The sequence below is a fragment of the Ochlerotatus camptorhynchus genome, unplaced genomic scaffold, assembly GCF_037179485.1.
Source record: "Ochlerotatus camptorhynchus isolate MF236.1 unplaced genomic scaffold, CSIRO-AGI_Acam_v1.1 ptg000361l, whole genome shotgun sequence".
NCBI lineage: Eukaryota > Metazoa > Arthropoda > Insecta > Diptera > Culicidae > Ochlerotatus > Ochlerotatus camptorhynchus.
Genome location: NW_027040849.1, coordinates 2,040,706 through 2,058,159, shown reverse-complemented (window position 1 = coordinate 2,058,159; position 17,454 = coordinate 2,040,706). Strand labels below are relative to the sequence as shown.

Sequence of the window (17,454 nt, the reverse complement as noted above, 5' to 3'; positions counted from 1 at the left end):
GACTTTGGTGGGCTGGGTACATCGTAACAATGTCGGAAAACGATCTAATAAAAATGGTTCTTGGTAACGACCCGACTGGAACAAGACAAAGATGTGCGCAGCGAACAAGGGGGATCAATCAGATTGAAGGTGACTTACCTAGTGAGTTACCAAACAAGATTAGGAAAGATGTTCGATAAAATCCGTTTTCAACAACTGAAACCAGTTTCAACGACCTGGCATGCCATACTGGTCTAGTACCAATTTATGTAAAAAATTTCCCCTTTGTGATATTCCAAAATTTTGACAGGGGGAGGGGGGGGGGGTGACAAAAGAAAAACTTGAGATTACAGCGGGTAAAACAAACGTGACATTTGTTCACGGGCACAGCCTCCTTCCTTGTCTTTTGTATTTTTCTGACACATTTTGTCAGTTAACCTAACCCAAGCAGGATTTTTTAACAAGCTACTCATATCTAAGAAACTGGAATCAAATCCATATAAGCACCCACTTACTGGATCGATCAACCGGTGCATTATTAAAGAATTCATTGACCCATAAACAAACTTTAAAATCCTGTAGCAGCAAACAAACCAAACGTACGCAGCATAAAAAAATCGCATCCGTCACAGTTGTTGAGCTTAAGAATAAAAAAAAAAATCACCCAGTAGCAGCAGTAAGCACTAGGCAGCACCAGTGGTGGCGGTCGATTCCTTGCCACACTTCCTATATTATGCACGGAGCTAGGTAGGTAGGTAAGAAATGAAGAGTGCGAAAGCAAGGAAAAAAGTAACAAAAAAAAAAACATAACTGGAGCCACTCAACATAAAAAAAAACAACAAGCATAGAATTTCAGAGCGCGCGAATAAGGGAGGCAAGAAGCAAGCGAGCAAAGACCGACGACCAGGCGGCACCAGATGACTGAATGTGTGACGCGTGCCCTTCTTTCCTGTGTTCCGCTACCATCATCATCGTCAGCAGGCAGGATTCAGTCGTCGTCGTCGTCGTCGTGAGAGCATAAAAGGAAACGATGTGGGAGAGGAGAAAAATCACTGAAGCATAAAGCATAAACCACATTCAACATAATGTGCACGGACGGGACGGAGGATCCTTTTGTTAACTCGAAGTGAGAGAGTGGGATTTTGGTGAGAGAGCAAAAGAGAGAGGGAGAGCCGTCAGGATCCCGAACGGTGCCGAGCGTAATTGTTGCGTGTTCGGAAGGAGAGGGTTGTTTGTTGCTTGGCTTCCCCTGCTCGCATCAACACGTTGTTGTGCAGGACTACCCTTCGGGGGGTGCTTCCGCTTTCGCCCTACGTGGGTAGGGGAAACTTTAGCTCAGAAAAGGATCCGTCAGGTTTCGTTCGCTGTGAGCAAGTGGGGAAGTTCGGACCCGTTCGGGTGGGCCGAACTTTATAAAGGGACTGCGCCGAACACGACAGGATTCAAAAGCCTTTCACGGTTCTTACGGTGCGGTTCGTCACACATTTTTTCTCTCTGTCGTGTTTCACTCTGTATCAATTTTTCTGTTATTTATTATGAACTTTATGAATCGATTCTGCGTGCCGTTCCCTGTGTAATCTACCTGTATGTGTACCGTTACTAATCACCGCTAAGCAGTCTACTACCAGTCTCGTGTGTGTACTATTCTATTGCTACTATTGCTACTACCACTACTACAACTACCAGCACGTAAAACTACGTCGATCTAACGCAATAGTCGTAACATTTGTTGATTTTCGCTATTCTGTCGTATCTCCGCGCGCGCTCCTCTACCGAATCAAAGGAAATTAATCGAATCCCAGCAATAAGTCGAACGGGGATTCAGAGTGCAATTGTGGATCTAGAGTAGCAGAAGGCAACTGTGCAAAAGTGAGAGCAGGTGAAGTTTTAGTTGGATTAAACGATCACACACACGCAGGAAACAGGAGCTGCGGAAAAGCAGTCACACATTTTTCGGTTAATTCGATGTGCATCAAGGCAGTTTCCGGTCCGGTTCGACGGATCCGTTGCGGTTTGGTTCGTCCAAAGTTCAGGCCTCGGTCACTCTGTGGCTAGGGCGCCTCCCTTCCGCTACCTACTAAATGGACTGAATGAATCTCGTGGTCCGTTACTTCCGGTGTTTTTCGGTTATGCCAGTGTGTCGTCAGTAAATCTCAAGTACACTTCCGGTGTGTCTTTTCGGTTTCATTTGCTATGTTCAGGGCCACGAGATGAAGATTTTGCTACAGTTCTACTCTACTACTAAACACTACTGTGTGCTACTACTGAAACTCTTGGATACGTAACTCTCCGAATGTGAATCTCTGCCGCGAAACTGTGAACTCTGGATTTTCCGTTAAACCGTTTCGTCTGTGTACGTGTCCGTGTGCGTATGTGTGTCTGCATCAAAGTGAGCTTTCCGGTTCTGATTTCGGTTTCGGTTGGAATCTAACAAAACAGACTCGTAAAACTATATCTGTGAGTGCTTGAACTGTTGTTGTCTGCAGAACTTCATCCGCTCCGAGGCATCCGCTGGGAGATCTATGCTGGGGACGCCGGGAACAGCCCCAGAACGAAGAAAACGGAATAAAGTTTTTGGTATCTGTGTCACGTCCGAAAATAAAATTTATTCCATCCCACAAGAAGCCCCGACCCGACCCTGTCAGCCCTGCACACCCGCAGACGTATCTCCGACCGCTCTGAGTGTGTATCTCTCGCACGCGAAAAACCAGAAAAGCCCCAAAAGCGAGAAAAACTATCGATTTTCCTCGAGACCGGCTGCCTGCGCTTCGCGCTGCAACATTTCCTCTGACATTGTTCTGTATCCAAGTCCCAAACAAAAAAAAAAGTTACTCCCGGTTCTGACCCCGGGTCTTCGCCACCAGAATAAACCCTGCGGGCCCAGGGAAAACATGAATTGACTTTTCGCGACCCTCCCTGCTTCAAGCAAACGAAACAAACAAGTACCTGATTATACTACCCTTTTCGTCGTGTCGACCGCCCCAATCCAGTGACAATGCCTCGTTGTTTGATGGCGAAGAAATGGAAGGCCTATCCGTGGCCCGATCGGGTCGAGGAAACTCCAGAAGCAACAACCACAGCAACAAGCCCAGCAGCATCATCCGCCTCGCCTTCGCCACCACCACCTCCACCGGTGGTGGTCGAAGTCCTGGAGGAGGACGAGGAAATAGACGTCGTTGGGGATTCACCGGCGGCTGCCGCTTCCAAAAGTTCGTCCGGTCCGACCTCTTCGCCGTCGTCGACTTCATCGAACGGAACCAGTGCTACGACGGCTGCTGCCACCTGTTGGGGTCCCTCGTCGCCCACGGCTGGTGCCACGGCACCCAGTCCACCACCGCACTCACCGGAGGCGGCCACTCGGGATGCTTCCTCGACCATGCTCTACAACGGTAAGTCCTGACTGGAATAATTATCTTGCCAAAGAGTTCCACACAACTGTGCGATTAGGTGGTGAGGGGGGGGGGTGAGTTGAGGGTTTCTAAGAAAAGACTGAGATGCCAGTCAGCTGGTGCTGTTGTGTCACTGGCTGCTTCCTGTTGAATACTTTATCGAAGGGATTCGTCGGTAGCTCCATGCAAAGCAGTGGTGGAACGGTTGAAAGTAAATTTTGCAAACGGTTAGTGAATATTTTACTAGATGGAAGGAGTGGGGATCTGCCGTGGAAAATAAACCGGTTGGTTTAATTTTTGGGAAGGTTGCGCCAACATTTTCCCGTCCGAAGCGATGTAAAGTTTGGACAGAAGATTAACAAATTATAAATGAAGCAAAATGTGCATCAAGCGGTTTTATTTAGGGCTTATGAATTTTGACAATTGAAAGCACATCATGGAGCTGAAGCTTCTATCAGGCTATTTAAAATATTTAAAATTAAAATTTAAATATTCCTAGAGAAAAAATAAACAATATTTATAAGGGGCCGTTTATAAACTACGTAGACCGTTTTTTAGCGGTTTTAGATTCACCTCCCCCGCGTCGACAATCGCCCATATACATTTTTGGAAATTTGTATGGACCATAGACACCGAAGGAAACGATTGTCGCGAATTTAACCAAAAGTACTGGGCGATTCAGAATAACTGTCACCGATTTCACAAATATGCAATTCTCAATGGGTAAAATGGGTATATGTTCAACTATTTTCGTTTTAAAGTGTGTACAAATATCAGCTTGAATTGATAGTAGGATTTGAAATTTCATTCGTTTTCGATTGCAAGCAGCCATGGACGTGAAAATGGAGCATGTCATAAATCTGTATGATTTCGTGCGTTATCTTTTAGAAACTGAAATCTCTTCGACAGAATGAAACATTTATTTTTCGCATCATTATAGAGGTAAAAAGGAACCATGCGTGGAAAAGCCGTTCAATATCAGAGCTTAGACACATCGCCATGACACAAAAAGTGCTGGAACTAAAGCGTGCGTGCCAGCTGCGGTTCATTTTCGTGACAAATGTGGCTGGTAATTAAGGTAAGGGGAGAGATTTGAATTAAAGTATGCTTAGTTGAAGGTTATATATGGGCCATTCCAGCTACAGTGGGTTTGAAAAGTTGTGGTCGATGTCAGCGATTTGAGCCAAACTCTGCCAAAGCATTCTGAACAAATGCCTTTATTTTGATTTTGCTCTAAAGTGCCTAGATCTTTCTGGGCTACAACCCTGGATTTTCGAGATTTTTAAAATTTCAAGTTTCAAAAGAGATTACTCCACAACCAAATAAGCTATTCGTGGTCTTAGAACGTCAATTTGAAGGTTTTTTTTTTATGTAGATTCATTTCGATTTTGTTATAGTACCTACAGTAAACAGGCTGATTACCGGCAGATAACCAAATTGTCAAAAATTTCCTGTTTTCACCATGGGCGGGATTTTTTATTTCCTAATATTTTGGGCTCAAATTTTCACCACACTTTGGAAAACTCTTCTATTGAATGTGTTTCCAAGGGCAAATTATTGGAACAAATAGTTTTTGAGATATGATCAGATGAGTGAGTTGGGGTTCTTAGCTTTTCTGGTGGAAAATCAATGCTATTTAATTTTTTTTTTAATTTTTCTTTAATTTCTTCACGCAAGATCGACAAGATTCTCATTAAATAAAATCATAACTAGGTCATTTATTTACTTCTATCCATAGTTTAATTGGAGTCCTAAAAGTAAAAAATATGTTCCTATAGGATACAGCCAAAACGTTTTGCTTTAGAAGTACGATGAAATCAGATAGATTAGCAGGTAAATAAAATTTCAGTTGTGGATGACAGCTGCTACTTGAATTAGTTTTTTATAGATACAATCTCACGAGCAAGAATGTTTTTTTTTTTATCATTGTTTAAAGAAAACTAAAAGTTGAACCTTTATTTTTCTTTAAAAAAAAAACATTCCATTCATGAACGTTCTGTCATGTTCTTCTTCTACGCATGTCATGTTCTTCTACGTTAATGTCATGTTATTCTTCTACGAATTTCTTAAAAATCTAGGAATTCAGTTGAAATTGTTGGAATTTCCTTGAAATTGTTGGAGTTTCTTGAAATTCGGTGGAATTTCCTTATAATTCGTAAAATTTCCATGAAATTCGTTCGAAATTTTTTAAAATTCATCGAAATTTCCATGAAAATCGTAGGAATTTACTTGAAATTCGTAGAATTTTTTTGAAATTCGTTGGAATTTCCTTGTAATTCGTAGGAATGCCCTTGAAATTCGCAAGAAATTACGGGAAATAACAAGAATTTCCTCGAAATTTGTTAAAAAATTTTTGAGTTTCCTAAAAATTCGTAGAAATGTCCTTTTAAGTCGTTGCAATCTCCTTGAAATTTTATGAATTTCCTTGGAATTCGTAGGAAATTCATTGAAGTTGGATAGAATTTTCATAAAATCCGATTAAATTTCCTGGAAATTCTGAAGAACTTTCTATAAATTTTGTGGAATTTCCTTGAAATTCGGTGGAGTTTTCTAGAAATTTGTAGAAATTTTCTTGAAATCCTGAAATTTCCTTGAAATTGTTGGAATTTCCTTGATTGTTGGAATTTGGTTGAATATAATAGAATTTTATTGAATTAATTGGAAATTCTTCTAAATTCCTAGGATTTTCCTTAGAATTCATAGATATTTCGTTAAAATTCTTCGAACTTTCCTGAAATTCTTCGGAATTTCCTGAAATTTTCAGAATTTCGTTGAAATTCCTAGCAATTTCCTTAAAATTCAATGGAATTCTTTAAATTCGATAGAATTTTTTGAAATTCGTTGGAATTTGCATAAATTTTGTGGAATTTATTTGAAATTCGGGAGAATTATTTTGAAAGTCCTATGAATTTACATGAGATGGATGTAATTTCCTTGAAATTGTTGGAATTTCATTAAACTCGGTGGAATTTCGTGGAAATGGAAAAATTCATAAATTTAAGAATTTCATAAGGTTCGACTTATGAACGACAGATCTGAATTTCATAAGCGTGACTTATGAATGATGTTCGTCTAACATGAGGTAGCTCTTATACGCCTTTAACAATCTTATTTTCCCAAGCTTTGAAAGACAAGTGGTCAACACACAGGGCTCGTAATTTTAACGCCCATGGTTTGGTTCTAGTCTGTGGCGTTTTACATTATTATTCATTACATTATTTTTCATAAGGTAAATCAGTGAAATTCATACTGATTTCTTGTGGCTAAAATTCATAAGTGGATCTTATGGAATTGTTACGTCTATTTGCCTCAGTGTTGAATTCGTTGGAATTTCCTTGAAATTCGTAGAAATTTCCATGAAGTTATTGTTATTTCTATGAATTTCTTGGAAGTTCCTTGAAGACAATCTGAAAAGACGTGAAGGTTTTTTGCCTACGGGAGACGAAATACCACGAATTTTTCACTCCCGGGGGCTTTTGCCCTTCACCATTCAAAAAATAAAAAGAAATCCGTTAAACATTTGATCAGATCGCCATAGATAGTCTTGAAACCCCTGCAGTGGATCCTCAAATTGAGCTGGAGACCATTTTCGTGGATAATGAGACAGAATTGCTGCTTGGGTAACAGGAAACGCTCATTTGGAATGAGAACATATGCCTGGAGATCGCTCCCGCGCAAAACAGGGTTCCTCTGTCATTAATATATAACGAGCACGGCGAAGAGATAGCTTTTCCTGCAATATGTTTCGGCCATCTGCGGAAATTCAAGCCAGGGGTTCGGGTGACATAATTTAAAGAGTCTGAATTATAAAGAGACATGTCAAAATTGGACCAATCGATTATCTGTCCAAGTCATAGGAAAAGTCATTTCAATCGAGCAGAAGACCTGTCAAATGGATAAGATTTCGTCTCTTTATAAATTCAGGCTCTTTAACATATTTTATGATGGCATCCAGTGAAACTCGTTGTCAAGACAGGCGTGTGGCCAAACCACAACATTTGTTGTATATGACAATGAAAGTTCTTCGTGCTAGAGTTTCCGAAGGCTTGCATTGCACTTTTAAGTGCACGGGGACCGCAAACATTACACGTGTCAACCTTAAGGACCGCCTTATTCATGGAGCAGTGCAGTGCGAAATTTATCCTTCCTCAAATCAATACCGAATTCAATACAGTATTGGCAACAAAGGAAGAGAAATTGGTTCACCATGATGCGACAATTGGGAAAGCCTACAATGTTCCTCACACTCAGTGAAGTGGCCCCATTTGTTGAATCTCCTACATCGATTGTCAAAAGGACACAATGGAAATGACTTAACAGATCCTATCCAGGAATTGACTGCACTACAAAGAGCAAGTATGGTCAATCATGATCCAGTCACGTACTGTGTGTACTTCAACAAGCTGATTAACACGATTGAATTTCGGCACCTCCCGACCGTATACGGGAGCGTGACCTCATCGAAACCCATTGCCAATCGGTTTTCTCTGTTCTGGATACCGCCAAAGCAACCGATGAAGTTATTGTGTTTGGTGACTTCAATCTCCCGGGGATTTCATGAAAAAAAAAAACTCGCAACGGCTTCCTCTATCCTGACATGGATCACTCTGTCATCCATTCCTACGCTTCGCTCCTTCTGGACAATTACAGTTCAGCCACTCTTTCTCAAATCAACCATGTTATTAACCAGAACAACCAGTTTGGATCTTTGTTTTGTAAGCGCCCAGGACATGGCTCCTTTCTTATGCGAGGCGCCCACTCCTCTGGTGAGACTGGATCGTCACCACCCGCCGCTACTGGTTACGTTAAGTACTAAGCTGATGCATGATTTTAATATTTCACCTGCCATCGTTTCCTACGATTTTCGCAACGCCGACCATGGTAGTATCGCCGAGTTACTCTCCAATTTAGATTGGAAGGAAGTTCACCAAGCACCGCACACTATCCCTTCAATGTGACTATGTCAGGATCAATCACGCATACAAACGAGTTGCGAAACGGTGCTTTCTTCAGTATCGACGTGGATTTCAGAGAAAGCTTAAGTCACGTCCCAAGCAGTTTTGGAAGTTTGTCAACGAACAACGGCATGAAGCTGGTCTGCCGTCGTCTATGACACATAATGGTAACGTGGCCTCATCTACGCAAGATATCTGTCAGCTGATCTCTGAAAAATTTGCTAGTATCTTCACGGACGAGAGACTGAGTGACGACCATGCCCGACTGGCTGCCAGTTACGTACCACTCTCTGGCCAAACCATGAGCAGAATTGACATCAATCCCGCGATGTTTTTCAGGGCTTCCTCGAAACTCAAGTCGTCATACAATCCGGGTCCTGACGGAATTCCATCGGCGTTCCTCAAAACGCACATGGACAGTTTGTTGTCTCCACTGCTGCACGTTTTTCAATGGTCTGTGAACGTCGGAGTTTTCCCATCCTGTTGGAAGCTAGCGCACATGTTTCCAGTACATAAAAAAGGCAACAAACAGGACGTTGACAACTACCGTGGCTAAATTAATCATTTTGTTCGACAATTTTCCACAGAGATGGCGCTGTTCCGCTGGTAGGAAGTGATAAAAATCCCCATATACCGTGCCGATTCAAATTTCGGAAACTTAAACTCGAATTTCGGACACTTTTAAAAGTTGATTATCTCGGTCGAATATGATCCACATGTCTTGTAAATTTTAAATTTTTTTGACTAGTTCCCTCCACGATCATCTAACATTATTACTTTGTTTCTAACTGGATGTAATATTTAATTAAAAATGAAAGTGTCCGAAATTTGAATCGTCCGAAATTTGAATCGGAACGGTAGAAATTGGGAGAAGTGGGAATAATTCGCTTTCGGTGCATATTCAGGTGAAAAAAAAGTGAACGATAACCTAAAGAAATTAATCAGGGACTTTGTCGTTCAGTTTTTTCCCGGAAATTATTGTTAAACAAGCTACAATTAATTAAAAATGATTTTTCCCCTTACAGTTTTACCTGCTTTACTACCAGTTTCCAGAGAGCCAAAAAATTCAAATTTGAGAGAGAGAATTCGCTCTCACGACCTCAATCTCTCAATATGCCATGTATTTTGTTGACACTCGATTTGTGATTTCCCTTTCACAGATTGTAAAATAGAGTACCTGTCACTACAAAACATGTCTGGTACCTCTATATATGTATTTACTTTAGCATTTGAAATCCCTCCTTTTTTACATATTCTGCGCAAAAGATTTGGGAAATTCTTTGAGGGGTGAGCTATTTTGTGTGCAGAATGTGTAAAAAAGGAGGGAGTTCGAATAATAATCTAAATGCATATATAGAGGCACCAGACATGTTTTGCACTGCAGTGTCCTCTGTGAACAATTATAGGAAAACAGATTGTGTGTAGTTTCCGATAGATGTCACCGAAAACAACAGCAGTGACATCTGATGGAACATGACTGCAGAAGGTTGACAAAATGATTAATTGTTCGAACTCGTTGTTATGGAACCGTTACTCGCTCACTGTAAGCCGTATATTAGTATCGACCAGCATGGTTTCATGGCTGGTCGCTCCACTGCCACTAACTTGCTGTGCCTTACTTCCTACATCTCTAACAGTATGTCGAATCGTGCTCAGACGGATGTCATTAATATTGACTTATCTGCTGCCTTCGATAAATTGAATCACCGCATATCCATCGCTAAACTGGACAGGCGTGGTATCCACAGCTGCCTTTTGCAATGGTTTCAGTCGTACCTCACCGATCGCTATCTTACTGTTGTCATTGGTGATCACCAGTCCCGTACGTTTGCTGCCACATCCGGCATACCTCAGGGTAGTCACCTGGGACCGCTGATTTTCCTGATTTATTTCAACGATGTGAATCTGGTAATTGAGGGACCACGATTATCTTACGCAGATGACCTTAAACTCTACCTCCGAATTCACTCAATTGAAGACTGTTGCTTCCTTCAACGTCAGCTGAATGCTTTTGCTGATTGGTGTATTCTGAATCGTATGGAGGTTAACCCGTCCAAATGCTCGGTTATCTCTTTTTCGCGCAAGAAAGAGACTATTATGTTCAAGTATGTTTTGTTAGGCACTGAAATTGAGCGCGTCAGCCAAATTAAGGACCTAGGCGTGATTCTGGATACAAAACTCTCTTTCAAGCAGCACATCTCGCACACCGTCGACAAAGCTTCCAGAATTCTAGGGTTTATCTTCAGGATTGCCAAAGACTTCACGGATATCTACTGCCTTAAATCGTTGTACTGCTCCTTCCCAGACAACCAGAATGCACATATATTCAAAGTTGTTTTCGTGATATACAAACATATATACAAACAAACAATTCGTATTGAATGCAAAGAAATGGTTTATACGTACAAAAGTGGAGGCCATATACGTGCATATTTTAATTTAATTTTAAACGAGTTGATTTAACATTATATACGATTTAATCTGTAATAACAAATTCATTTTGGAAAGTCTTACGATGTAATCTGATTTAATTTGTGATTCAGTATGACGGAAAAATGAGTCATCGCATATAAGTCGGAAAAATGCATTCTATACGATTTAACTTAAACATAATGCGAAGTATGTCATTCTTATATGCGATTTTGACTTAAACTGCAGCAATTTACGATACTGTCTGTACATTGTTATACGACTTCTGGTTGTCTGGGTTGTCTCTCTCCATATTAGAATACTGCTCGGTTGTCTGGACTCCTCACTACAACAACGGTGTCGAAAGAGTTGAGTCTGTTCAGCGACGGTTCCTGATATATGCGCTACGTAAATTGCCGTGGACGGATCCTTTCCGATTGCCTAGCTACGAAAGTCGTTTGCAACTGATCCATCTGGAGCGCCTGTCGGTCCGAAGTGATACAGCAAGGGCATTGCTAATTGCGGATATTTTACAAGGACGCACCTATTGCCCTGTCCACCTTGAGCAAATTGACATCAGTGTTCAACCCCGAGCCCTGCGGAATAATTCAAAGCTGCGCCTGCCCATACAGCGAACTAATTATAGCATGTTCGATGCAATCAGTGGTTTACATAGATTCTTCAATAGGGTCTCCGCACTGTTTGATTTTGACCTGACTCGCCAGCTGCTTCGCCGGAGGTTTAGTTCGTTTTTTCTAGATCAGTTTAGTTTGTTTAGTAATGTTCCTTATTGATGTTTTGTTTTAGTACTTTTCATGTTTAGTTTAAGTTACATCTATGGGGCAAATAACGCCTGTTGATGTTCAGTCATATAAATACAGTGCTACAAATACAGTGCTACAAGTCCTCACGCGCACATCTTGCTATGGCTGAACAAGGATCCCCGGGAATCAATCTGTGAAAGTATGCCAAAAACTACAGGTGCAACAGTATCATAGTATTCATGCCTGTACTACCATCGGCCCTTTTCAGGGCCACCAAGATATTTGAAAAAAGAGTTACATTTCTGAACATGTCCCAACTAAAATTCATATAAAAAGCTTCTTTTCATGGCAATCATAGTCATACTAAAGAGTATAAACAGAGAGAACCCCGTTCAAATTCCTATTCCTACACAAAACACAAGTCATGCTACATATATAATATAATAAATTTATTATATAAGAGCACGTAGTCCGACGTCACCATTGCGTACAACCCCAGAGGGCTGTCCCTAGTAGTTTTTCAAAAGTTCTTTCATCGATTTCTCATTTTACGTAAAATATCCAAGGGGGGAGGTGGCTGTAAAATACGAACAATCGTCGCCTACCTCGCATAACTGGTTCCAAACGTAAACAAGCCATAAGAAACCTACAGGGTTTGCTTACGTTTGGAACCAATTTCATACAAGAATGGTCAGTAGGCTGATTTGACAGCTCGTCCCACCCCAGAAAATATCACCTTAGAACTAAAAAAAAAGATATCACCTTCGACTAAAAAAAAATCCGCATAAATCCGTAGCTTTGAATAAGTCTACGGTATTGCATAGAAAAAAATCTGGCATCTCTGCCGGGGACTTGTCTGAAACAGAACATCATGTGTAACAACAAATATCTGGTATTAAAACGAATACAACAGCTCATTTTTTTTTCTCCTAACGTTTAGTCGTTTGTCCACCATCTCCGATACCGTAGGACGTCAGTGGACGATGGTTGAAAGCTACCAGAAAACTTTTCCGTATGCTCCATTTTTGCTGCTGCCTTCCAGAACTGTTTCGCCTCCCTTTGGTTGTTGTTGATGATTTTTATTTTATTGTCCACACCAACCCCACCCACACACGACACGAGTCCAACACTCGCCAAAGGTACGCCATTGGAGGGCCGCCGCGGCTTGGGGTAATCATATAACAAGTTCACTACACCATGACACTTCCCGGTCGGGCTGCAATAGTGAAACAACAACGTGAAAAAAAAATACTACAAAGCGGTCGGTAGAACAAAAAAAAAAGGATCACCAGGATCTAGCGATTGCGGAATTATTTATAGCATAAATTATCTTGTCCGACATCGAAGCACATTCGCGACCGGTGTCGTTGGTGCTGGGCAGAGCTAACGAACTCTTTTGATCGTGTGAGTGTGCGGCGTGAGGGCGTTGCGACAAACCGTTCTCCGAACGCCGAACGTGATCCATCGTAATTACAAAGTGAGACAAAACACGCATCTAAAGTAAACAGAAATCACCACGGAGTGACGATAAGGGGCAGCCATCACCATTGTTACCTACTGGTGGTTCTCGCAGGTTCTTACCCTTCTTTGAGCTAATCAACTGGTCTCTCTAATCGGCCAGAACCGGACGGCGGCGGTGGTAGCGTCCACTGAACTGGCCCTCGGTCGGTCGGTCGTCGTCATCGGCATGAGAAGGGTGTTGCCATGCAGAAATTAAATTAAAATTAAGCAAGCAATTCCACTGCTCGCACCTCGCTTTAGCACATTACCAGGTAATCCAACTTATTTCGTACGGGTTGGTCGCCGCCGTCAGAATCGTCATCGTTTGGCAATCACTCGAAGTGACAACCAATGGGGGGGGTGGGATTGGGGAAAGGCGATAGCAACCTGTCGAGCTGCCTGATTGCGAGTATGCAAAAAAAAAGGACCGACACAGAGAGTCCTTGCTCCAACATACGAATACAGAAAAGGTTGCCGTGGGCTGTCTGTCGAGCACGTGTGGGCTTCTCGTTGAGCGACGGGGTTGTCGAATCGGCACCGGGTACGTCAGAGTGTGAGAGCGCAGCTCGGCGCTCAAGGGGATTCGATTTAACAAACAGGAGGGAAAATGAATTCCGAATCCAAATCAGAGAATCGAACCCATAAATAATTTCCGCTGCCTGCATATTATATGGCAACAGCAGTGTAGCAGCAGCCGCCAGCTACGAGTTGTTGCGCTCCGACGGGTTTCCCGACGCGACGCTTGCTCTCGTGTGTTTAGAGCGTACCTACCTATTCTGGCATGTACTGTTTCTATTTTTTTTTTCGTTTTTTGGAGTATGCTGATCGCTTGGTGACATTTGATAAAAGTCCGTGCAGTACGTCCTTGCTTGTTCCGAAGGGATGGGGTTGGTGGGTCTGAAGAGGCAAATCAGTGATGGAAGGGCGGCTGATCAGTCGAGCGTACCGCTTTCGCTCGCCGGAAGTGCTTGTGTAGAGCAATAATCGTTAATTATTGTTTTTGTTATCGCTGCCACTGGAATATTTAGTCGCCTGGAGTGTGTGTGTGTCTGTGTGTGTGCGGGTGCTTGTACGTGTGAGTGTGTTGACTTTTCTACAGTATTGGAGCGTTAATAAATTATGAGGCATTATTCAATTCCCTTTGCATTTTTCCCGGGCGTTATCGAACAACATCAGCAGGTGAGGTTCGACGGGGGGGAGGTGGAAAAGGCAACCGGCGGCGGGCAAAGTGCAGCACAATATATGAATGCTAAATAGTTTATTTACTCCCCGGGATTTGGGTGTAGATTACTGCCTATGAATCATTAAGCTGTTTTGGCAGGAGGGTGGCCTTTGAATAGGACAAATTGAATGTATTCAGGCGATGTGTCCGGTTGTGACAATGGGAATTCATTTGACAAGTTATTGACAACTTGTACGATGGCGTGAAATGTTAATCACTTTGGGGAATATGGTTAGAATTTTGTTTTAACTAGCATGACTTCGTCGTGCTGTCGAATGTTCAATGGTTTGAGATAGTAAAATGTTTGCGTTAAAAATGATTTTATCATGCGTTGCAGATGCTACACGGCCTTTACATGTGAGTCATATTTGAGTTCCATTATCGCAAAATCACAAAAAACGTAGGTTTCTCATAGACTGATTTAAATTTACATTGATGTTCCCGAATTTTACTTAGTCCTGCTTAGTGACATGCTTTTATGAGAAACTACTAAATCTTGAGTCGATCTCATCGGCTGTGTACTAATAACAGCTATGAACACCATTTGATTTATTGTTCTACAGTTAGCAATGGCTTGACGCTTACAATAATGATAATGCTAGTGTACCTTTCTACAAATCATAACACAGTTAGAGACCCTATTATTTATTATTTAGCAAAGTTTCCAGTTGACATCATCTTATTGAGCATTCCCAAAATTAAACAGTCAAGTAAATATCAGTCGGTAAAGCCGTAGCTACAAAGCAAGACCATGCTGGAGGTAGCAGGGTTCGATTCCCGGTCTGGTCTAGGAATCTTCGGGTTTGGAAAATTTCTCGACTTCCCTAGAGTATGATTGTACAATTTTTTTAATTATTGACATTTTACATGCATGCATGCATTCATGTCCTATTCATTAATTCATTGTGCGTTCACTTATCTTGATATTTTGTTAACGGGTCTCCTTCCTCTTGTTGGTATTCTTCTTTATTCATTTTTAATCTATCTTCTTCTTTCTTCTCACCATACTTCGAATTATTTTCTTTACTTCTTCATAGTCTTTTTTCTTCATCCTTCTTTATTTCCATTGCTTTGATTTCCCCTTCAACTTTTTCACAATTTCTCCAATTTTCCATCTTCTTTTTCATATCGCTATTTTCCACTTCTTCTTCTTCCTCTTCTTCTTCTTCCTTTTCTTCTTCTTCTTCTGCACAATTCACGTTGTTTCTCCTTATTATTTCCATCCGCTATCCGCTTAGTGTTCTTGATAACCTTCACCTTCTTTACATGACCGTATCAATTTTGTCCAGCTTCGTTCATCTTCTTTGATCTTCATCCAATTACATGTTTTCCTTCCGCACATTCTTCCTTCCTTCCTTACGCCGTTACCCAAGTAACCAAAAGTTCTGATAAAAGGCTATTTGTGGCTTAAGCAGCTTGGTTGGTGTTGGTCTATAGAATTCTAAGCAGCCTCATTTTTAAGTCGTTATAAGAACTTGAAAGTTCCGGTATCATAATTGAAGAGCATTCTAAACAGCTTCTGGTGGAACTTGAACGGAACTTTTAGAAAATATTAAAAAAGGTTTTTGTCCTCTACACCAATTCCATATTTAGTTCGCACTTTTATGAAAGTTATTTCTAAAGGCAGGTATTAATGTGTATTGATTTATCAGCATCAGTAGTAGAGAATTGGAGCTGTTTGAAGAATTTAAACCCAGTTCTTCTGCGTGAGAGTTCCAGCACGAACCGCTGCGTCATCTGAGATATAATAAAATGAGCTGTTGTCCCGCCTACTGTTGGAGTTTTCAGTCCAGCTGACTGACTTGAATACGAAGCACAACACCTTGTTGAAATTTAAATTGGTGTTTGCCCGCATGGTATTCCAACACATTTGTGGCGCAGTGGTTAGCGTTCGTTGATCGCATGCCGAAAACACGGGTTCGAATCAAGGAAATTACTTTCTAATTTTTTTTATGTTTGGATAGAATGTTGATGCACTGCATAAATATAAGAATTATGATTTATTCGGGCCAGTGATCATTTCATAATTACATACATTAAATTTTGTTACTAATAAAGACTTGTGCGGATTGCTTCATGTGGCTTGAAAATTCTGCCAGAACTTTATTTGAACTTTATGGAACTTGAAAGTTCTGTCGGAACTTTATTTGAACTTTATGGAACTTGAAAGTTCTGTCGGGACTTTATTCGAACTTTATGGCACTTGAAAGTTCTGTCGAAAATTTATTTGAACTATATGGAACTTGAAAGTTCTATCGAAACTTTATTCGAACTTTATGGAACTTGAAAGTTCTGTCGGAACTTTATTTGAACTTTATGGAACTTGGAAGTGATTTTAATCGTTGAATGCGGAACTTTTGGTTACTTGGGTAACTACATCTTCTTGCCTCTACACCGGGTTTCAGCTGCTCCATCTTCTTCACATTCTTTCTTCCTTCCTTGCACCGTTAACTGCTTAACCTTCTTGCTTCTACAGCGGGTTTCGGTTGCTCCTTCTTCTTCATATTCTTCCTTCTTTCTTTTCAAATTCGTCCACAACTTCAAATTTTTCGCCATCTAGCACCACTTCACTACCAACACCACTATTACTCCCACGCTTCCTACCGGCGACCATGTACTTCGTTTTGGTAGAATTTATCGTGAGACCAATCCTCGCTGTCTCCCTCTTAAAAGGCGCGAACGCCTCTTCCACTGCTCTACGGTCGATTCCGATGATGTCGATGTCGTCCGCAAAACCAAGGAGCATGAGCGACTTTGTGATGATGGTACCGTTCCTCTGCACGCCAGCTCTCCTAATCGCTCCTTCGAGGGCGATGTTGAATAGCAAGTTCGAAAGAGCATCTCCCTGCTTCAACCCATCTAAGGTCATGAACAAGGCCAAAATCTCGTCTGCAACCCGTACACATGATTTCGAACCATCCAGCAATGCACGAATCAGCCTAATTAGTTTCGTCGGAAAACCGTTTTCTTGCATTATCTGCCATAGCTCATTTCTCTTTACTGAATCGTACGCTGCCTTGAAATCTATGAACAGATGATGAATCTGCAAGTTGTATTCCCGGAACGTCTCAAGGGTTTGACGCAGGGTAAACATTTGATCCGTCGTTGATCGACCCTCACGAAAACCAGCCTGGTATTCGCCGACGAAGGATTCCTCAAGTGGTCTCAATCTGTTGAACAGAACACGTGATAATATTTTGTACGCCGAATTCAGAAGCGTGATTCCTCTGTAATTG

At 41.5% G+C, this 17,454-nt stretch overlaps 1 protein-coding gene across 1 annotated transcript in view; it reads left to right on the top strand.

Moving 5' to 3' along the window:
* The first annotated feature begins 1,443 nt into the window (after positions 1-1,443).
* The window catches only part of LOC135709468 (protein escargot-like), a 175,283-nt gene continuing 159,272 nt past the window's right edge, over positions 1,444-17,454 (top strand). The window contains exon 1 of the mRNA XM_065231825.1: positions 1,444-3,368. Within this exon, the coding sequence (XP_065087897.1) occupies positions 2,975-3,368 (394 nt within the window). The 5' untranslated portion in view covers positions 1,444-2,974. The remainder of the gene's footprint in view (positions 3,369-17,454) is intronic.